General features: G+C 38.6%; 1 protein-coding gene across 2 annotated transcripts in view; it reads right to left on the bottom strand.

Annotated features, from left to right (window-relative positions):
* Positions 1 to 23,530, bottom strand: part of gmppaa (GDP-mannose pyrophosphorylase Aa) — a 45,868-nt gene extending 22,338 nt beyond the window's left edge. For both annotated transcript variants that reach the window (XM_039757389.1, XM_039757390.1), the window contains exons 1-5: positions 23,443 to 23,530; positions 23,023 to 23,096; positions 20,817 to 20,914; positions 17,415 to 17,518; positions 3,776 to 3,968 (exon numbers count right to left, since the gene is read on the bottom strand). In XM_039757389.1, the coding sequence (XP_039613323.1) occupies positions 3,776 to 3,968; positions 17,415 to 17,518; positions 20,817 to 20,914; positions 23,023 to 23,062 (435 nt within the window). In that variant the 5' untranslated portion in view covers positions 23,063 to 23,096; positions 23,443 to 23,530. The remainder of the gene's footprint in view (positions 1 to 3,775; positions 3,969 to 17,414; positions 17,519 to 20,816; positions 20,915 to 23,022; positions 23,097 to 23,442) is intronic.
* Positions 23,531 to 23,969: the final 439 nt, after the last annotated feature.

The raw sequence follows: 23,969 nt of genomic DNA, 5'->3' as shown, positions 1-23,969 counted from the left end.
ACTGTGTAGGGAGAACAGTGAGCAATATAAAGTGTGATGCAGACAAAATTGAAAATGTGTTGAAAATGGAAACCACTGATGGTAATGTTGTTCTGTATTAATTCTGTTCTATATTGTAATTTTCTTTTTAAATTCTGTTATATTATGTATTAATATATTTTGACGTACAGGCAGCTTGTGATGCACTGTACAGGAGCAGAAAGGGTGGAACGAATGCTGTAAGTGATGGGACTAGGTGAAGAGCTTCTGTTCTGTAGGGTGGACATGCCTCTTAGGAGATGAGTGACAGGAGAAGTTAGAAGAAAAAGGAAGGTGCGGCGTAAGGAAGTTCTGAGCAGGAGTGTGGGGAGTCAATAAGCAGGAGTGTTTGCAATATAGAGATTAAGGTTTTACTGCACTTCTCAAAATAATCATAAAGAAAGTGGATGTTATGGCAGATCAAATGGATTTCTAATATTAAATATACAGAATATCATCATGAGTAGTTGTTTAACAGCAAGGAATGTGCTTGAAGCTTGACTGACCAAAGCTCTCCATCCCAAGCAACTGAAATGCTGGTGTAGTCGGAGTACGAGATGAAGTCTGAAATACTGTGTAAGTTGCTTTTAACTGAGCAGTTTCTTAGCATATGGCCCTGTGCAGCATGGGACAACATGGCTGCAATTTCCAAACTAAAGCTGCTGCAGTTTGCTTGAATTTATAGTGTATGTGAAAAAGCTAATATTTCTTGCATTTGCAAAGTGGCAATACGGCTAATTAGCACAGATGATCATATATGAATTAATAATCATAATAAATTACTATTACCAGAAATGAGAAATAACTGTTTCATAATTCTGTTTTGTGAGCCTAATTATGTTAGTTAACATGCAGTTTTCATTAACTAAAGAAAGTAAAAAAATCTTTCCGGGCAATTAAAACAAATACAGCAAAAGATGAAAATGGAGGTTATTGACTGGGACAGGCGCACTGTGTGCAGCTAATGAAAGAAGGTGCTATAGTGGGGTTTTAGAGAGCCTAATCCATATGCAAAGAGCTCAGCTGCTAGTTAGCCATAGCTCGTATTGACCACAAATAGCTCAATGAATATGCAGAATGTGTGGATATTTAAGGCCTCTCACGCAGCCTCAGGGCAGAAGCCTGCAGCTCAAGTGGGACCAAGAACAATGCCTCCTGCACTCTGCCAAAGAAGAATCCAATGACGACTGCACTGTTCCATTGGCTTCTCTTTGGCTGTTTTTTTAAGTATGCAAATTATACAGCATTGTATATTAGGAGCAAAAGCTGCATTTTAAAGCAAGTTAAGTATATCCTTTCAGTGCATCATATTTCTCTTGTCTTGATATTTTGTGATTAATGAAGGTTCAAACAATCCTACGTTAGGACACATACACTCCCTGCTGGACATAATTGCTTAAATTTGAGTTTACTACTGTATTTTTAATTTGAGCAATTAAATCATTATAAACTCAGCCTAATGTCACTGCAGGTTTTTGTCCAAATCAGATTCAGTATCTGTGAGGCATTTTACTTCAGAGTGACTTCATTTAATTAGCTGGGTTTTATTTTTCTATTATGCATTCAGAAAATCCCATCACTGTGAGTTTTACATTTACATGCCATTTAGAAATATCTGCATTTAACAATAAGCGGACCAGACACCCAAGCAAGTGACACTGAACGCTGAAAAGCAGCAACTATTTCAGTGTCAGATACACTAGCATTGTTCATTAGTAAATAAAAAATAGAATACCTGTAAAACAAAAAGACAATGATAAGGAAAACCTTAAAAATCAAGTTGTAACAAGTGCATGGCATAACGTTCAGGGGTATCCAATTACGGGGCTTAGTTAACAGGTTTGAAAGTTGGAGCATTTTTAAATATTTTAGTTCATCAGAATCAGCACATTTTTGTTTATTAAATATTTTGTAACAATGAGTCATATTAAAAAGTAAGTGATAATGGAATGTAATTAAATGCTTTAGTAGACTACGTAAAATACAAGCTTGTTCACAGAACTTTACAATATCATGTAGTTAAAACGCCAAGATAACCTTGTGGTGAATTAGCAGCTTCCATACACAGCAGATTCCAATTCAAGTGACTGAAAAATGACATCGACTGATGTGCTATTGTTCGTTCTTGAGGGTCTAGGATTAATTGTAGTTCAAATTTCTTTAACATAACATTTCTGGAAAAAAGTACCAAATGAAGAGTTAAAATCTCTGCTGAGTGTCAAGATAAAATCATTGGCTGCTTCGGCCCATAATGGAGAACAGGTGTGGAATTTTGCCGATAAATTATAGTGCCAGAAAAATTCGAAATCATTACAATGTGCAATGCAGACATACATATAATTCCTTTCTTCTTACTTAACTGACCTCAAGCAGCAGGATAAGTGAGCAGATGTACACCTGGCATTTGATGAACTTATACTGGGGATCTGTTTTACTGTCAGGAGTGGAAGTCAAACGAAGGAAAAATACAAGCTGAAGTTTGAAACAGTAAACTAATCCATAATTAAAGTTGCACAGAATGTCTCTGTGTTTTAAAATTCAGTAGTTTACAAATTCACAAATGCTTTTAATGGGAGATTTTGAAATTTCAAAAAGCTGTATAGTGAGCTCTATACAAAATATCTCAACAAAAATTTCAGTTTCCCAATAAATTTCCTCGAAGAATAAGTGTGTCATATTTCCAAAAAATCAGTTTGCTGGTAGCTGAATTGTTTTAATGCATACAGAGAAACATGGCAATCGCAGCAGGTGCTTTTCACATTATATGCAAACGTACCTAAAAAACAATGCTTGATCCATTTTAATATATCTGGAAGGTTGCCGGGTCAAACCAAAAGAGATCCTACTCTGTTTGGCCCTTAACCTGAAAATTGCTTCAGGGTGCTATACAGTGGCTGCTCCTTCACTCTGACTGGCAAAGGGCATGAGAAAAGGCAATTTCCCCTCGAAGATTAATACAGTGTACCAAATACCACAAAAATTAATAAATAAACATGTACCAAACTTAGTTTAGTAATTTCTACTCTGACCAAAACCAGACCCCACAAAGCTTGCTTAATCAGGGTAGGAGTCCAAAAACCTGCAGCCACAAATGGCCCGTCCTCCAAACTGAGTCTGAGATCCACTGACAAATTCATTAATAGGACTACAACTTGCACACATTAGCCACAAGGTGGCAGAATAAACTCAGTTTTAAACCAACTACTGTACATCAGTGCCTAAAGAGCTGTGTCAGTATTTTTAATTTGACTTTACTGACTCTAACAAAAAGCATACTTTAATAAAGACACTGTTTGAGTGACTTCGGTGAATATGGATTTATACAAGTAGACTTTAAAATCTAGCAGGCCCTTATGCCTGGTTTGCTATTAAGCCCACAATAAAACAAGCAATTACGCCTAAAACATGAAAACCAAGCCAAAAGCAGCAAAACATTCCAGGCTTCTGCAGTGAGGACAGGAATGCATGGAAGAATTCAAAAGATAAAGAGATAATCATCCTATTTACATCATGTATAATTACTCCCCTTCTCTATTTGTCCTGAGCATTGCATTCTGAAGAAGAGTTTGAGTGTCATTAGTGCAAAACTTAAAAATATGATTCACGTTTTTAAATTAAAGTATTGTGATCAAGATGCAGATATTTGAGAAATGCTTTTAGCAAGATGTAACATTTCTAAATTCTAGAATAACATCACATACAGCCTGCAGTACTAAAACTTTATCAAGGTTGGCTAAGAGAACTGAAATCAACTTACAGTTGTACCCTGAATAACAAAGCTGCGGCCGTCATCGTGTTCCTTCTGGAATTCCAGCATCTCAGGAAGAGGAAATTCTGAACAGACATCTGCATTCATTACAAAGAATGCCTCTGGACCTCCTGACAGGATCTGATCCCGAAAATGATAAATCCCACCTCCAGTACTCAGTGCTGCATATTCTTGAAGATACCTGGAAATGTAGAAACATCACATCAATTTTTAATTTACAAAAATGTACAGTTTTTAATGAGAAACATATTTGGCTTAATTAGCATGAGACATAATTTCAAAGAAATGTGCATTATTATTTAAAAAATTTCAGCTTGTAAGCTAAATATTATACCTTACAAAAATACTATAAACATGGAGCAACAGAAAGGTATAGAAAATCCTGAAATTCGCTGCATTGATAATAATATTTTGGATTGGATGCTATATGCAGAATAAAAGTAAATCTTGTATGTGGATGCAAAGTGAGAGAGTAGTTTTATTACTTTTCCATTTGCTGGAGGTGCCCGTGAATTAATATGCTGTTTAAACTGGAATTCAAAGTTCTTGCCCCTTTAGGTTTTTCATATTCTTGTTAAACTTCCAAAATTTTACTGGTTGAATACTTTTTTTCTCCTCCCTTCGCTAAACTCAATAAATTGCACATTTATGAAACAAACAAGGATACTTTATTCCAGAATATTAGTCTTTCATTATGGATAAAATATTTGTCTGGCTTTTGTCCCACATCCCAAAGACACGCGGATCAGACCGACTGCCATTTCCAAACTGGCCCTGTGTGACTGCGTCACTAGGCACAGTGATGGACTGCTGCTCTGCCCAGGTAAAGTTGCTGTTTTGCACCTGATACTGCTGACAATTCAAGCTCAGCAGTCCAGATAGAAATTTAAAACTATTACGTAATGTTAAAAACCTGTTACTGGTGAGAGATGACATATTATTCTTATTGTAATAGTACTGTTTTTCTAATGTTCCATAACTTCACTTTTTAATTTGTGTTGTAACAATTTGTCCAGGCACACTGACATGAGATGATCGCTACTGCTAACCTGTCCTAAGTGGCAGCAGATGATAAAAGGTTAGACCAATATCACACCCCAATAAAGCTCCCGTATACCCCTTATTTACCCCTAAGGTCGGCGCATTTATAGTCCACAAAAAAACTAATGGTCAATCTCTATAATCACATGAGGAATATATTAAATAAAAGAGAAAACAATCCCTTCCATATGCCCCCCCCAACCCTAAATAACCCTTATATGTGACAATACAAATATATACTGTATAGACACGATAAGAATATTCCTCCCCCAGTTCCCCTTCCAGAGCTTATAAATAAGTCCACAGTTCTGACCCCTGATGCTTGCAGGCAAAACAAAGAGTTCTAGCAATTACTGACTCCTAGCAGCAATCAAATCTTCCCCATAAAAGCTTTACAGTCAGTCTTGGGCCATGATACAGAACAGTGAGTCCTTTGACAAGCTCACCCGAGTCCGTGGGAACAGCGGAACGTTCAATTCACCGGATAAAAAGAATTACTTCCACATAACCAACAGGACTGTAGAAGCCCCTGGACTTCGCCACATGGCCCATGCAGTAGCTGATCTGCTTTTGTCGATTTTTCCCCCGTCTTCTTCTTGGCTCTCTTCTCTCCCTTTAAACGGTGCGCCTTATGCAAATCATTCCCCGAAAATGAAAAAAAAAAAAAGGAAACTGGAAGTACCTCCTCTGGGGCGGGGGCGGCAGCAAGCCAGCAGCTGATCGAGCAAAGAGGAGGTTAAAAAATAATAATAATAATAAACTGTATTTGTTTCCCATTGTATCACCATTTAAGAGGGGGTTTCGGAGGAGCAGCCATGTCTCCTTGGGGTGCGTTCAGCCCCCTCTTCTAGAGCAGCAGAGATGTGAAGTGGCTGGCACATAGCGCAGGCCGGGGAAGGTTGGCAAGCAAAGCGAGCAGGGGGACAAACCCCCTAGTATATTTATAATTGTTTGTGTAACCCTTAGATTTACTAATTCGGCCATTTTTAGGCAGTAAATGTGTAGTTCATACTTTGACAGCACAAAATGAATAGAAGTGTCCAATACTAAACCAACATAGAAAACTGCATTAATCTTCAGAATCTCTTGCAGTAACAAATTAAATTGATGTCACAACTGAAACTGAAAATTAGGAGAAGCAACCCTGCAGCAAGAATGTACTAACATAAAACACTATTTCACAGGTACAAGAAAATAAGTGATCAAAAAATGATTATTATAATTAGAATCCCACACCTAACATTCCTATAGATTTCTGCTGTATATAAAAAACAATAAGCACTTTGGTACATCAGGCCACTAGAATGCATTGGAAGTATACAGAGTTCTTAAATCTACTGCTCTTGAATTCCAATTACTGTGTAAGTAGATAATAAGTAGTTAATGGAAACTGATAATAATAAGTTGTGTGTGATGGCGTAACAAGGTTCCAAAAAGGATGTTTAGAAATTTGTAATGTGCTACTGAATTTTGATTCATTCCCGACACCCTTAACTGTTCCTTGTTCAGAAAGATTTTCTTTTCAACAACAAAATTTATTTCTATAGCACATTTCAAAGAAGTAGTTATTAGATTTAGATATGAATAACAATGAATAAATAGTATACAGAAAATAAATAATACTAATAATAATACTTTTCAGCACATTGGTGTGTACCTGACTACCCCTCCAAGTCAATATTTATGGTAAATATCTACTTTATGTACATTTTCTGCTTTATTTATGGGTGCAACTTGAGAAGGCTCCTACTTTAGAAGCGGTGCTGAAACCACTTTGTTCCTGACTGTTTGTAGTTTCCACATTCTTCTAATGTCTGCTTTGGTCTTCTTTCATGTACACCCATTTTCCATTACGTTTTCCCAAAGTTGCAAGGAGTATATTAATTGGTTAATCTGAATACACTCCAGTTTAAAAGACTGTGTGTGTGTGAGAATGGGCCTTGCACCTTGTGCTGCCCGGATAGGCTCTGGCCCTCATCACCCAAAATTGGATAATTTGTTTGAAAGGTTTAAAGGAATCTTATCTAAGACTGAACATTTGCTGCACACTTCATTGAAAGATCAGTATCATTATGAGATGTGTACCAGGCGCGTGTTTAGAAATCTGGATAGCGATGGCCGAGAACCGGAAGCTTCCAGGTTGGTTTTTTTTTTTATTTATTTTCCTCCCTTGCCAGCTCTGTAATCATCTTATTTGACTTGTTTCATTAATCAAAAGATGAAAGTGGAAAGTAATAACAGTAGAACATTGGCTGTCTCAAGTATTGATGCCCTAAAGTGTTCTTTTTTTAATCTCCCATCTGGAAATGTTCAATCTGGATAAGCAGACACACAATGGTATGAAAATTCATTATATTCTGTTGTGATACAATAGTCCTAACACAGCTGATTGCAGCTTCTCCCAGTAGTAAACTATGAAATAAAAAGGCACTTGGAATTTGCTTAATAAGAGAAAACGGGATTTTTTTTTTCCCACAGAAAAAGGAGGTCAACACACATATTAATGTGGCCTTGAAACAAGCAGAGACTCATTATGAAACCTAGACTGAGCAGAAGCTTGAGGGAATTACAGGGCAGCATGCAAGGAATTAACACCATGGCAGCTGTGAACACACAGGCTGAAAAGAAGCATGCGAGTATGGAGTGGCTCTTTGATTTTGCATTGCCAAATGAATTAAATAAGTCGTTTAACTGTTTTCAGAGGTATTTTCTGGGGTCTGATATTGAGAAAGGATGTAAACAAAGCTTAGTGTCTCTGCTGTGCTCACCTGCCAAACAAAGGATGTGTTTAGGACTCCTGTATCCACTCATACTCATAAGATCTCAAGCACTTTTCTCATTGGCATTCTAATATAACCAATCCAGTGCTCAGGCATTAGAACAGAGATTGAGTCTACTGCCAAGAAAAAACGCATTTAACTATAAAAAACGACAAGCCTCAGTCCTTAAATAACCTTTGAACTTTCCTGTAAATCTCACTTGCGATGAAGCCTACAGCGAGGTTCACCCTTTGTTCTGCACTAGTAGGGGTGCTCACCTCTAACTGGGGTGGGATAAAGTGTAGGTGCTGCTTTAACTAAATACATTTTTCCTGGTAAAAAAAAATATACATTTTATCCAAAAAACAAAAATGTTACTGGCTAAGTACACATAAGGTACAACTTTGCATATCAGTTCAAGTCCCAAACATGCACTTCTCTAATAAGGTGGCAGTGTAGTCCTTAAAGTTCCAGAGGGGGGAAAAATTTTGTAACAAAGCAGTCTATGGTTTTCCCCTGTAAAATTGGGGAGGAAACCCACACAGACACGGGGAGAACATGCAAACTCCACTAAATAAAGCTTCTCAAGTTTGGAGGGGCTGGACTTTAGAACACAACCTGGCATATGATCTTGTCAAGTCTGGAATCTGTGTTAAAACTAATGAACACTAGTGCAACATTGTAGACCTGCATACCAGACAAACGCCCCTTCAGGTTTAAATATTAAACTAGCCGGGGTACCTGGCATGAACAGGGTGGAACAAAGTGCAGCGATAGTCAGAATATTAATTTCTGCATTGGGAAAAAGTCTGACCCAAAACCAAAATTTTATGGATTACTTACACTGTGGGACGCCACTTTGCATTCCTGTGCCAAATCCCAAAAATGCTTCCTAGGGGCACTTCACTAATAAAGTGGAGGTGCAGTCACCAAATAAAGCTTCTCACATTTGGAGGGGTTGGACTTGGGAATAAAACCTAACAAATGGTCTTCCCCTGTACAAATGCAGAATCTGTGCAAAATTTGGAGTAGATAAGTTCAACGGCGTAGATTTGCATTCTAAACAGACACACATTCAGGTGTACAGTGTATATTAGATACTGCGGTACCATAATATACACAATCTCTTCTTTACAAATCTAGCAAGATTACAGAACAGTAGAAAATTAAGTAAGGAACAATGCAAAAATCATGAAAAGCACAACACCCTGGTAGACACTGTGAGGATCTTATATGCCAAACAATATTTTGAATTAATATTTTATTTGTTACAAAAATATGAATTGCAAGGAAACTGCTACAATACTGCAATCACAGACAAGTGAAATTTAATAAAGAAATTTAAAATGTTCAATGGGGCGGCACGGTGGCGCAGTGGTAGCACTGCTGCCTCGCAGTTAGGAGACCTGGGTTAAACTTTCGGGTCCCCCTGCGTGGAGTTTGCATGTTCTCCCTGTGTCTGCGTGGGTTTCCTCTCAAAGACATGCAGGTTAGGTGGATTGGCGATTCTAAATTGGCCCTAGTGTGTGCTTGGTGTGTGGGTGTGTTTGTGTGTGTCCTGCTGTGGGTTGGCACCCTGCCCAGGATTGGTTCCTACCTTGTGCCCTGTGTTGGCTGGGATTGGCTCCAGCAGACCCCCATGACCCTGTAGTTAGGATTCAGCGGGTTGGAAAATGGATGGATGAAAATGTTCAATTAGAAACATAATCAATACCAGAGAAACAAGAGTTATAATCATAAACCACACCAAAACACCCACCCTCATCCAAAAAACAGAACTAATTAGTACTAAAAAGAGGCCTACTGTGTTATACAACTCCATATCAATTAAAACACGAAGAGATCCTGGCTGGAGCTCAGCAGACTTATTTTAGAATAACATTACTGAATTCTCACTAAATTCTAAAGAAGCTGTGCACAGCTTGTCAAAAAGAAAATGCGATTTTTCTTCTAGTTTTAGACAATATATCATTTTCCAAATGAGTCATAGAGGGTGCATTAGGAATCTTCATGTTGAGCTGAATTGTGTGGGAAATAGTCAAGTTTGTCACCAGATTGTCTAAACTTGTCTGAAATAATTCAAAGCACTGCCGTCAAGGGATTTGCAATGACTGTACATCCTACATTAAGATAAAATATATTTTCCAAAAGGGTTTTAATTTTGGACAGCCCCAAAACATAACTTACTCTACTTTCAACAAAAAAGATAACAGTGGTATGTCTTTCGTTTCCTAGGAACATCTGAGCACTGGGGTGTTTTCTGAACAAAGATTTTTAGTGAAGCAGTATTTGATTGTATGAAATTAAATCAAATGTGATTTTTTGGCTGTGCAAAAATTTGTGCCCCCTTATAATTTTGCTGATTTGAATGCATCTAACTACCCAATACTGATTACTAGCAGCACCAAATTGGTTCATTAAGCCTTGGACTTCATAGACAGGTGTGTCCAATCATGAGAAAAGGTATTTAAGGTGGTATATTGCAAGTTGTGCTTCCCTTTGACTCTCCTCTGAAGAGTGACAGACAGCATGGGATCCTCAAAGCAACTCTCAAAAGATCTGAAAACAAAGATTGCTCAGTTTCCTGGTTTAGAGGAAGGCTACAAAAAGCTATCGCAGAATTTTAAGTCAGTTTCAACATTAAGGAATGTAATCAGGAAATGGAAGGCCACAGGCACAGTTGCTGTTAAACCCAGGTCTGGCAGGCCAAGAAAAATACAGGAGCGGAATATGTACAGGATTGTGAGAATGGTTACAGACAGCCCACAGATCACCTCCAAAGGCCTGCAGGAACATCTTGCTGCAGACGGTGTATCTGTACATCGTTCTACAATTCGGCGCAAAGAACATCTGTATGGTAGGGTGATGAGAAAGAAGCCCTTTCTACACTCACACCACAGAGTCACTTGTTGTATGCAAATGTTCATTTAGACAAGCCAGATTCATTTTGGAACAAAGTGCTTTGGACTGATGAGACAAAAATAGAGTTATTTGGTCATAACAAAAAGTGCTTTGCATGGCAGAAGAACAACACTGCATTCCAAGTAAAACACCTGCTACCTACTGTTAAATTTGGTGGAGGTTCCATCATGCTGTGTGGCTAGTTCAGGGACTGGGGCCCTTGTTAAAGTCGAGGGTCACGTGAATTCAACCCAATATCAACAAATTCTTTAGGATAATGTTAAAGCATCAGTCACAAAGTTGAAGTTACGCAGGGGTTGGATATTCCAACAAGACAATGACCCAAAACACAGTTCGAAATCTACAAAAGCATTCGTGCGGAGGGATAAGTACAATGTTCTGAAATGGCTGTCACAGTCCCCAGACTTGAATATCATCAGAAATCTGTGGGATGATTTGAAGCAGGCTGTCCATGCTCGGCAGCCATCAAATTTAACTGAACTGGAGAGATTTTGTATGGAAGAATTGTCATAAATACCTCCATCCAGAATCCAGACACTCATCAAAGGCTATAGGAGGCGTCTAGAGGCTGTTATATTTGCAAAAGGAGGCTCAACTAAGTATTGATGTAATATCTCTGTTGGGGTGCCCAAATTTATGCACCTGTCTAATTTTGTTGTTATGATGCATATTGCATATTTTCTGTTAATCCAATAAACTTTATGTCACTGCTGAAATACTACTGTTTCCATAAGGCATGTCATACAGTATATTAAAAGGAAGTTGCTACTTTGAAGGCTCAGCCAATGATAAACAAAAATCCAAAGAATTAAGAAGGGTCCCCACACTTTTTCATATGACTGGTTACTACACAGTTCCGCTTCTACAACAGTGATGTAACCCAAATTTTGGTGTAAGTCGAAACACACCCTATCCTAAGTCATTTACCTATCCTAACACATTTGTAAAATCATAATCTAGAAAATAAAAACACAACTAAGCAACAGAAAAAGGAAAAGGACATAAATATACTGTACTGTATTAACAGAAAAAATGACAAAAAAAATTAGTGAAAAAAAATTCCTTACCCTTTATTCCTTCTGATCTCTTTACAATATCTAATTTCACTTCCATCGTGATGGGTTTCCTCTTCTTCGAAGCACTACCATCTGAATACTCATTTAGGAGGCATGATAAGAACCAACAAGTCAGCAAACAAAGCAACACGATTGGAAGACTTGTGCCACATGCAGCCTAACTAGTTCGCCCACATGGTCTGTAAGCATGACGCTAACGGCGTAAGCTGAAACACTTGCGTCTAAATTTTTTTAAGTTGATATGGGAGTGAGCGTTGTAAATTTGAAACGTCATATGTCAAGACGTCATAACCTGAGGACCCCTTGTATATATGTATGTGTGTGTGTGTGTGTATATATATATATATATATATATATATATATATATATATATATATATATATATATATATATATATATATATATATATATATATATATATTGTGGAGCCGACCCGGACACAGACAGGCGGACATGTTTATTATTTAAAAAATGTATACAATAAATGGTCACTCAGACCCATTCCAAAAGTGCACAAACCCCAAACACAGTCCTGGCCACAAATGCCTGCTCTTCGGGCCGCCTCCACACTCTCCAAGTGCCTCGTCCTCTTCCACCCGACTCTAGCTTAGAATGAAGGGAGACGGCCCCTTTTATACAGGACCCGGATGAGCCCCAGGTGTTCCCGGCATTCCTCCTCTAGCCACGCCCCAGCGTGGCGGAAGTGCGACTGTCCTCCGGCAGCTCTCCGGCGCCGTCCTAATTCTTCCCCCCAGCACTTCCTGGTGTGGCGGAAGTGCTGGGGTAACATCCCAAGGCATTGGGGCGCCTCCTGGCGGTGACCACGGGCCCCTACAGGGTGGAGCTTCCATGCGTTGTACCCATGGCCCCCAAAGCAACCAGGAAGGCGACCCCCAGTGATCCAATATATATATACCATATATCCTCCAATAGTATCCCCGGCGTTTATTCAAAAAATTATTTGGACGTCCCGGCATTTAAAAGAGACCAGCGGTTGTTGGAGACCAGCTATTATTCGCCTCGTAGACGGAATGGTGATGGGTAAATGGGGTTCATTTGGCAGTAAAATATGGTATGGTACCGTATTTACGGCCACAAAATGTAGGCAACAACACCGGATGAACATTTCAGGATTTAATGAAATTATCAGTACAGCAGTACGGTATTATTAAAGCAGTATACAGTATTATTATTATTAGTAAGCATGAAAAACAGGTACGGTAGACGTCTACTGAACTTTCTTGCCAATGATGCCACCAGCACTGGCCTGCACCAGTCTGAATTTCGCACGAAAGCACTCATCAGCCTGACAAGGAAATGCAATAAGCTCCAAACTCACGCATATACGTATACATTACGACATGAGATTGGATAAGATACAATAAAGTACAGTACTTACCATCTACTCGTCGTTTGAATCGGTAATGATTGCTTCGTTATTTGCGAGTTCTTCATCTTCCTCTTCTTGTGATGGCAACACAGGTACTCCCATTGCTTGTTGTCACGCGGTAATCAGTTTTGCACTTCCAGCATGGAATGGCTGGCCCTCCTTAAAGCAGTGGATAAGATCGTCCTCAGATCCATTGCATGCATTGATGAGTCCACAATCCTTGAAGGATTTTCTTATCATTTCTGGGGTGATTTCTTGCCAAGCTGAGATTATCCACGTTATTAACAAACGTAGTGCCGGCGCTCTCAAATTTCCGCCAGCTGTAAAACCCTTATCTTCTTCCCCTGCCATCCAATTATCATACAACTCTCGAAGGGGCTTGTTCCAAACAACATCAGCAAGTTGGACGTACTTGGTGCAACCACCAGGGATAACTGCCGTTGACATTTTATATTTCTTCAGTTCTTGTTTCGTTTCCTCACTGATGTGACAGCGGTAAGCGTCCCAGACAAGAAGTCTCTTCTGGAAACAGAAAACACTTTCTGCAACCACATTATTGTTAATTCCTGAATCATCCGTTTGTTGAGGTCGCTACCACAGCTTCTTGGACATCCTGTAGTCTTGCCACTTCTCGCTTTGCACCCCGAAATACAATAAACTGCTTCAATTTTGTGCCATCTGCTTTCGCTGCCAATGTGTAAGTAAAATGAGATTTCTCGTTACCAGAAGTTTTTAATGTAACACTCCTATTGCCAGCTGGTTCGACTGTTGTAGAACCAGGCATGTCGAACCAAGCAGATGTCTCGTCTATTCCAATGATTTCACCGTCCTTAACTCCATCTGCAGTTCGCTGATTGGCAACCCATATCACAAAAGAGACAAGCTTGTCAATAACTTGTTCTGGATCCTTCTGCGCCAGCGATGTCTTCCGATGGAGTGATAAATGATGGTGTTTCATAAATTTGTCAAGCCAGCCAGCACTGGCTACGAATGTTTCTTTTCCTTTTGAAGCATCATCAATCTCCATATCAAAAATCCTCTTCGCTTTCGTGTGGACCATTTTCCTGGAGACACGCGCACCTTTCAGTCTTTGTTCAATAATCCATGTTAACACCAGTTCATCTAATTCTTCGCTCATTTTCTTAGCTCCTCCACCAGGCAATTGTTTACTTCCGGTACCTTTTTCTGCCGCCATTTTCTCAATATCAGTCATCTGCTTGCGTCATTCTCGGATAAGTTTTTGATCCACCCCAAAATGTCGTGCAGCTTCTTCGCCTGAATGTTCTTTTGCATATGTTACCACACGGTGTTTGAATGCTAAATCAAATGACCATTTCCTTCTTATCGCTCAAACTACAAACACAGGCCCACAAGAACACAGTAACACTAACAGACACCCGCACGACCCTTCCGAAGGCCAAAGTGTCAGTGGAGGTAAAGGTTAACAGATCACCGAGGAAGAGGGCGCAGACTTTTTCACGTGATCATGTACTGTCTGCCCAGCCACATAAAGCCCCTTCTTCCCTGGTCAAAGGAGAGGATTAACGTGTCGAAGATAGCATTTTCATGTTCTTCCTGCCCCTTCCACCCACCTCTGCCCTCCCTGTGGGGTTATGATTGACGTGGAGACGAAAGGGCAAAATGTACACAAAGAAATTTCATTTTGACTTTCTCCCTTCCTCGATAGCATCCGACGACAAAACATTTTTGACACAGAAAGGTACTTACCGTATGATTCACTACAGGAGGGCGGTAGCCCAGGTGGTACGAAAAGAGGATTAGCATACGAAAAAGGTGGTGGGTCATTGGAGATTGGCGTTTACTACAGACCGGTGTTTACTACAGACCGGCGCTTAAAGGAGACCGGCTACTATTGGAGACCGGCGTCTATTTGCTGCGACATCTCTTCAAACCCAGCATTTATTGGAAACGGGTGTCCATAAGAAGCCAGCTGTGTGCCATGTATGATTTTTTTCAACAGCAATACAGGATATTTGCACAAATTGATTAAAAAAATGAATGAATTAAATTTTACTTGTCTTAGATTTTGAAATAGGTCTCATTTCACAGCATTGTTGAAGGTGGTCTAAAACCATCACAATATTTGATAAAGTGTGGAAATGCAGCCAATATTCTTCTTTACTAGTTAAAATATTTTCAAGTGTAAACATTCATGGAGGATTGGGAATGTTAGGCAAATTCTTTTTTTACCAGGTTCTGAACTTGTCAATAGAAACATAAGTGTGATGAAGGAACTCCACATTTACAACAAAGTTGATGAAAGGTAACAAACACATAATCTAAAAGTTGAGATCCTTGGTGTCATCTAAGACTTAATTATTCTGGAACTGATGTCCATGGTTTTGGAATGGGATGCCCATCAAGTCCACATACATGTAATGGTCTAATGTCCACATCCTTTAGCCATACAGTTTATAAACACAAAGAAATTTCCAAACACACAGCAAACAAATGTGGGATTTCAACTGAGGACACTTGAACATCATGACACCCACAACAGTTTTGCCAAATACATTTTATGAATAAAATGAAACCAGAAAAAGGATGAAAACCTAAATTTGTTTTGCCTGGAACCCACCTATTCAAGTCAGTCTAACTGAATAACGCTGTTTGTTATGTGATTATTTATCTGTAGACCAATATCATTGGGAACAGCAAATGTTAGGATTTTTGGATGTGTCAGTTAGTTTGAAAAAGTGCACAGATTTTTTTCAGTTTTTTGATAACCTGGGGCGGAGTGGTGGCTCTGAGGCTAGACACTGGTTGCCGGTTCGAATCCTGTAAACGGCAAAGGTGACTCTACTTCATTGGGTCCTTGAGCAAGGCCCTTAAATTGCAATTGCTCTATCCATGGTATGACATTAATCTGCATCCAAGCCCTGCAAGTAGACCCTCCAACTTGTAGGGAAAAACCTGGGGGCTGGTGGCAGAATTGGCACTCCAGCCACCATAAAAAAACCTCAAACTGGTTCCACTCCATCTGAACTAGTGTGGTGCTGAGGTGTCACCCATTGCATGGCTGCACTTGGGTCCTAATCTGGGATCCTGAGCTGGTTTGTCATGTGGTGGGTGCGGCAGTGCGCTGTATCAGCCCATGCTCCTAACCTCCTCTCTCTTTGATAAATTAAACTTTCTAACATTCCCACTCTTGTTGATAAAAATGTACATTTACCATTAGTAGAAAGTTGTTTGTTCTCAGAAGACGATGTATGTTTTATAAAGATTTTTAACCTTGAAATGTCTAAATTTATCCTAATAAAGTTAATAGATCACCGTCCCCGCCTACCACCACAATCTACTTTTTGTTTAACTTTAATTGCATGCCACCTACATTGACAGTACACTGCTTAATTACTGGGTCTTTAACAGCTACATATTCCTTCTACGCCAACTATATTTGCTGTCTTTTCACTCCTTTGGAGGTTCTGCCCTTCAAAAGATTTTTTTTGTGAAAGACTTCTAATGTCTTTTATGAATTATTTTGCCACTTCTTCATCCCACAGGCTAATACAGAAGGTGGCTCTGATATTGTTGGGTTTCTGTTCCAGTACAACCAGGACCAAATCATGAGAGATGTCCTGGGATAGCCATAAACCTGCAATCAATTAACATTAAAGTAAGCCACTGACAGCCTAAACTAAGGATTTTATTCACAAAGGCACATACTTTCACCTGCTTTAACATTGAATGTAAACAGTCTGCTTACTTTAGTAATTCAACAGATGACAGACTGTCTTCCTTGAAGGTCAAAGGATTTTGCAGGAGTTTTTTTTGTTTGTTTGTTTTTCTTCATTAAGTTGACTTTGCATGGCTTTTCTATTCTATCTCCCTCACACAACTGTATTTGACTTGTCCATCACACACCTACCTGCACAATTACACTTTATACTTCTATTGTTATACTTTATCCTGCCTCTGTAACTTATTATCTGTCTGCTACTTATTATTTATGTTTCTCTTTATACATTGGTTTTGTCATTTGGTGTGGACAGCAAAGAAAGAATTTCATTGTACAGGGAAATGTGTTTCCTTACTGTGTGCATGACAATAAACTTGAACCTGAACTAACTGAAGATGCCAGAGGCTTACTGAATCTGATTGGTTAAAGGTACTGTAAATGAATATCCTGGAGCAACAACTTTGATGAAATTCCAGAAGGAGCAGAAACCTGATGGTCTCAGATATAACCTACAAAGAGACATTTGTGAATCCTGTCTTGAAAGCTCTTGGAACTTTTCATAATACCTCACAGCCTGCTTCACCAGCCAGTACCTTATGGTGTCTGTCTTTTTAGACTGGTCAAGCGCGTCCAACTTTACATGCAAATAAGTTTCATACATAGTAGGGTTAGAATAACAATTTACAAAACAAGAATTATCTTAAATAAAAAAACGGTTTAAAATCTCACTTGGACATACCTGATAGATACTCGAAATTCCTGCTGTGCACTTGATAAGAATCGATTAAGCTCTTCATTTGGTTGGTAAAAGCCAATTAATAAAATCTCCTTCATGTTTGGCACCTACAAAAAAAGACAACCGATTTCTAAGATTCAGAAAATCAAATAAATTGTGGTGAGAAAGGGCCATTCAGCCCAACAAGCTTGTCCATCCTATTCACTTTGATTGTCCAGAATACCATCCAACAAGAGATCTGAAGGTCCCTAAAATCCTCCTCTCCACCACACTACTGTTAATGTATTCCACGTGAAATAAATGAAACTTTTGTAAAATTTGTGTGAAATCTGCCCTTGACAAGTTTTCATCTGTGTCTCCATATTCTTGTTGAACTCATTTTAAACAACACTTTTATCAATAGCAAATTGTCATACACAGGACACAGAACAATGTGCTTTACAAGATATCAAAGAAATAGTTACAAGAAAGGAAAAACACAATAAAGTTAGATAAGAATAAAGAGCAAATGACATAGAAAAAATAGACACATGAAATGTATATATAAATAATAGAAAAGTGGAGTCTTTATATATAGAATTGTTTTTTTAAATCACTAAAGATGAGTCCAGTGACAAGGTCAGATGGCCAGGGACAATAATTTAAAAAAAAAAACTGGAGAAAAAACAAAACATGCAGGGGTTCTAAAGCCAAAAGACCATCCAGCCACCACTGGACATTCTGCTTAATATAAATGTTCTTATTTTTAGGCTTCATCCTGGAAGATTTTACTTAATGCATCTTGTGAAAAGTAAATGTACAGTAATGGCCTGGATCCACTATACTACTTCTTTTTATAATTTTAAAAACTTCAGTCATGACCCCTCTTCATCTCTGTCTGCATAAACTGAAAAGGTTCAGCTCCTTCAGTCTCTCCTCATAGCTCATACTGTACCTCTTAGGCCTGAAATCAGCCCAGTCCTTCTCCTCTGGACTTTCTCTAGTGCTGCTATGTCCTTTTTGTGATAAGAGACCAAAACCTCATAAGGTGCCCCAGCTGAGAGTGCACTGGTGTGCTTTAAAGCTTAAGCATAACCTCCTCTGACTTGCACTAAATACATCCTATTAGCTTTGTTAATCGCTTCTGTACACTGCCTGGATGCAGACTATGATGAGTCCACTATGACTCTTGGGTCCTTCTCATAAATTGTACTTTCTATTTTCAGCCATCCTGTAGTGTATTCATATCTAGCAGTTTTACTTCCTTTACATTTACTTACATTAAATAACATCTGTCACAAATCCAAGCTTGTATACTGCACAAATACCTCTGTAACAATTTACTTGGTTCTACATTCTACCTTTCCACTGTGGAAGCTGGCCCGGACACACGCAGACGGACATCTTATATTCACCCAACACACGTTTATTTTACAATTATTTACAATAATAATGTCAGTGCACTTCCCAGTGCCTTTTGCACCGTTCCCCCAAAGTCCAGGCCTCACAGTACTTTGTGCCTTTCTCCTGGCTGCCTCCAGTCCTCTCTCCAGCTCCGTCCTCTTCCACCCAACTTCCGCCATCGACCGAAGGCGGCCACTATAAATAGGAACCCGGATGGGCTCCAGCTGCTTCCCGCACTCCTCCATAAACACACCCCAGTGTGGCGGAAGTGCCGGCTGCGCACCCGGAAGCCGTCCGGGTGTCCCCTGTTGTCTTCCCCCCGGCACTATCTTTCACAAAAAAATTCTTTTGAAGGGCAGAATCTCCAAAGGAGTGAAAAGACAGCAAATATAGTTGGCGTAGAAGGAATATGTAGCTGTTAAAGACCCAGTAATTAAGCAGTGTACTGTCAATGTAGGTGGCATGCAATTAAAGTTAAACAAAAAGTAGATTTTGGCGGAAGTGCTGGGCTCCGGGGATATTCAGGCACCGGGGCGCCGCCTAGCGGTGGCCACGGGTCCCTACAGGGCTGGGCTTCCAAGCCCTTTACCCGAGGCCTCTAACGTAACCAGGGTGGACGCCCCCTCGCGGTCTGGAGGAGGCACAAGCCCTCCTCCGGTCCTCTTGGGCGTCGATGCCACACCACCTAGTTTGGTATCATCTGTGTACCTAACCAGCTGGTTTATTATATTTTTGTCCAGATTGTTAATGTACATTAAAGAGAGCAGCAGCCCCAGCACTGATCCCTGTGGGGCACCACTTTTAACCCCACCTAATTCTACAAAACGTTCCCCCTCATTATAACCCTTTGCTTCCTGTGTGTTTCAGTCATTTTTGTACCCACCTACAAACAGCACCCTGAATTCCCACTTCTTTTAGCTTGACCTCTACCCTTTCAGAAAGTATCTTACCAAAACCTTCTGAAAATCAAGATAAATCTGCAACTCTCTTATTGTATGCTTTTGTTGCTTCCTTACTGAATTGCAACATGAGTGAAATGTAACGTTCCACATCTGAACGCGTGTTGAGTTTTTCTAATACTCCATTTCTAGACACAAACTGCTCAGACGTTTCCTAAATAATTGTTTTCATTATTTTACCTGTAATGCACGTTAAGCTTACTAGCCTATAGTTAGTTGGATCTGGCCAATCACCCTTTTACATAATGGGATAATATTTGCTAGTCTCAAATCTTTAGGAGTTTCCAAATTATTCAGAGGTTTTCAAAAATGATGTGCCAAGGGTTTATATTTATACTCACTAACCAGGACCAGTTAGATTTGTTAGATTTCAGCCTATTTAATCTTAGCAGCACTTCTCCCTCTAAAATTTGTAAATCACTAAGAACCTCCTTAGTAGTCCCTGCTGCTGTTTGAAGGTTTTTGACTTCTTTACACCCCAATAAAGTACACGTTCAAAACATTTTGTGTTTCACTGACGGTATATTCTTGCTCACCCTTACCATTCCCAACACTCCTCACCTCCTTCTTGACCATTCTTTTAATTACAAAAATATTGAAAGAATCTCTTTGGGTCATCTTTCACCTTTTCTGTAATATTTTTCTTCAACGGTCTTTAGCTATCCTACCCTCCTTTTTAACTGTTGCTCTCATATGCCATACAGTTAGCTCAAGAGTTACAAGTCTTATATGCCTTATGCAACTGTTTTTTCCTTTCTTTCGTAACTTCCTTTTTAGCTCTTTAATTTTATCTCTCTCTGTTTTGTTTCATTTCTTTCTGCCGAGCTTCAGGATATGCCATAATGCCAACATAAAAAAGACATCTGAAGGTTTGTGATGTAGCAATGGTCATGGGAACAACTCCTTTCATTGTCTGTCTGTCTGCGCTGGTTGATTCTTTTGTTCACATGTGATTAGAACAGTGATATGTGAGTGAACACTGAGTGGTAAAACTGTACCTCCATTATAAGCACACAACTCCTGGTATTCCCATCAGCTCAGGGGTCCTGGCTATTAGGCTTACCTTTACACAGGCCTCAATGTGATGCTGGAGCATGGGTACTCCTGCTACAGGAAAGAGTGGCTTGGGAACCTCAAACGAAAGAGGACGGAATCGAGTCCCTAAAATATATAAAATAAATCAGTGACATTTCAACAAATACTCAATGCAAACATCCATCTTTACCAAAGGCTAGGCACTAATACTATTTGACTTGTGTATGTGTTTTAGTCTAATGTAAATAATTGTGATTGTTTCTCATTGAAGTTGTGACAAAAGAGCCAATACATCTCAGATAAACAAAATACAGCTTTTGAATATACATGTTATATATATATATACTGAATGTAATTATATGTTGCACACGATGTATACTTTATTTTTTATTATTGATATGGCAGTAAGAATTCCATTGTACTATGCACACAACACAGAAAATTTGACATGACATATTTAAGCCAAACTGAAGACAGCCACGTAGGCAATATTGTTTTGTTACTTAGTTCCATTTTATATATCTAATAAAGCACATGAATTAAAACATTTTTTCATGTAAAAAATAAGCTCTGAATCAAAAAAAAAGCTTTAACAAAACAACCTCATCAAAATGTCATCAACTTCACTTGTTTGAAAAGATATAAACGCACAAATGCACAGATGCTTGTAAGCTGTACACGGCTCTAAGTTACCAAACGGCAATGAAAAAGTAACTTCCTATAAAACAGAGGCATGACATGTTACTGAATCAGAAAAGTTCAGTGTCTTCACTGATTACTTCAAAATAAAATTCATTATGTAACACCTGACTACATTAAGAAAGCAAAAAGCAAATATTAACTAAAGAAACTTTTCAAGGTATAAACTGTATTTTTTAAACTACTTTAATTTGTGTAAAGGAGCCTTTTCTGCTTTCTGTCTTGTATGTACAAAAAATATATTCCAGACTTAATGGAGATAAAGACTGCATTAAATAATTAGGGCATTTATAGATATCAGCAAAATATTACACTCACATGAGCTACAATCAACAAGTAATGAAGAATATAAATTGTAATTGAAAACCAAAAAGTAAATAAATAAGGCGGACTCAGTTATATGATGCACTGTTGACCAAGTGGAGGAGAGAATGAAGACAAAATTCGCTTCCATTACGACCAATGCTGCACTTCCCCTTTATGACACTCTAGCATTGGGGACATTCACCCAACTAATTACTCACCAGAACTGAAAAGTAAAATTAAAACACGCTACTGGGGATCCTTCATGCCTATGGCAGTATGCCTTGATAATGTCTCACTCTGAATGATCTGTTACCATTAGCCAAGTCAGATGTTTTTTCATCTTTGTTATAAGTCTTGTTGTGTGTTTTAAGGGGTTGTTGCCTGTAATATTTTTCAAGCTTCTGTAAACAGATACATTTCCCCTTGGGATAAATAAAGTACTATCTGTTTTTGGATTCATTAATTTTCTTAAGCGAATTGCCAGCCCCAGTACAGAATGCAGCAGCAGCAGCCGCAGCCTAGTCCTAATAAAAGAATCAAGTCAGGATCCAAACCTGATCGCTGCGCTGTCCATCCACCTCAAGGCACACTCATTCACACATTGTGGGACAGTCTGGTCACACCAATCAACTTAACAACTGCCTTTTAGAATGTAATGGTAAACGGTAGTCGAAGGATAAAATTACATGGACAAAATGCACAGAAAGTACTGATGAAGCGGGATTTAAAGCGCCAGCTGTCAATGGTAACAGCTCCGTCAAATGACTACCGTGAAAATACCAGGAATACAATAAGCACGCCCAGTAATAAGTAGGACAAGATAATAAGAACAAATTCAACGAGATGATCAATAAAATCGAATTAGGTTATCAGCTACACTCAAATTAAGTTGCGGGCTTCTTTGGATGCACTGAGTCACATTTTGATCCCCAGGAGCGCAACAGGTGGGAATCGATCATGGTTTCAATCTGAACTTTTGCAAAGCAGAAAGAAAATACTTAATCTGAATTGATACCTTTGTAACATTTAATAACCTTTTTAATTTAACTAATGTAAATACCCTCTGGTGTATAATAATTAATAATAATTATTGCTTGCTAAGGACGCACTGGTAGCTGCGCACTCGCCAACTTTGGCCTTTCATTGGTCTACTGTTTGCCACGTCATCGCTATTCATTCCAGTCTGTACACTTCAAAAACTTTTATGAAATAGTTAAAGTATACCGTACCTTTTTGTGGTCCTCCTATTAGAATGACAGCTTTCAGCATCTTTGTAAATTAATCCTGTAAGTGCTGTGAAGTACTGTATCAGAAAATAATAACGTTTAATAAAATTAAAAGTCATTTCGCAGGGTTACACATATATAAAATTTACAACGTTTGAAAAGCCTCATATATATATATATATATATATATATATATATATATATATATATATATATATCGCTGTGAACGTTGTACAATAACACCACCACCTGATCTACAAAAACAATTGTAAGATATACTGTACGACATAATTTAAGGAATTTATATCACAACGAAGCCTTGACAATTCTGTGAAAGCACATAATATTGTGTCACTTTATCATAATAAAATAAATAAACACTTTCTCAGTTAGGACAAAAACGATACAAACTGAGAAATATACCGTCTTTTTAGATCTCCAACGATCCTGATTTCCGACTGGCAGTCCCGGTAGAATGACGTCATGAGTGGTACGGTGGATTGTGGGAATTGTAGTTGTATTAGTCGTCTCCTTTTGCGACCAATGAACAGTCATCGAAGTAAATAAAGTTGAATACTGTACTCTGGTTGATTTGTCGCATTTGAAACGGTATGTATTAAAAATAAATTTACATAAACCGTATTTATACTTTAATTCATTAGAATTTAAATTTGTGCAAACCACTCCATAGGTCTATAAAATTATTTTGTAAGTCGCTTTGGTTAAATACGTCAGCCAAACTTTTGAAGTACTCATTAAACATAAGGCTTTGTCTTTATTTGGTCGTTCTTTTTTTATTTTTTCACTTGCAAATTTTTACTTAAAGTATTTCATGCAAACTTAAAAGAAGATTTCCTGTGATACTGCATGTGTTTGAGAATGATTCGCTATGTTCAGCATTTTGTTTATGTTACCTCTAAGGCGCTAGGAATACAGTACATTTTATTTAT

Source organism: Polypterus senegalus, chromosome 6, assembly GCF_016835505.1.
Source record: "Polypterus senegalus isolate Bchr_013 chromosome 6, ASM1683550v1, whole genome shotgun sequence".
In the NCBI taxonomy this organism is placed as follows: domain Eukaryota; kingdom Metazoa; phylum Chordata; class Cladistia; order Polypteriformes; family Polypteridae; genus Polypterus; species Polypterus senegalus.
The sequence above is the reverse complement of the archived record's forward strand: the minus strand, read 5'-3'. Positions and strand labels throughout refer to the sequence as shown.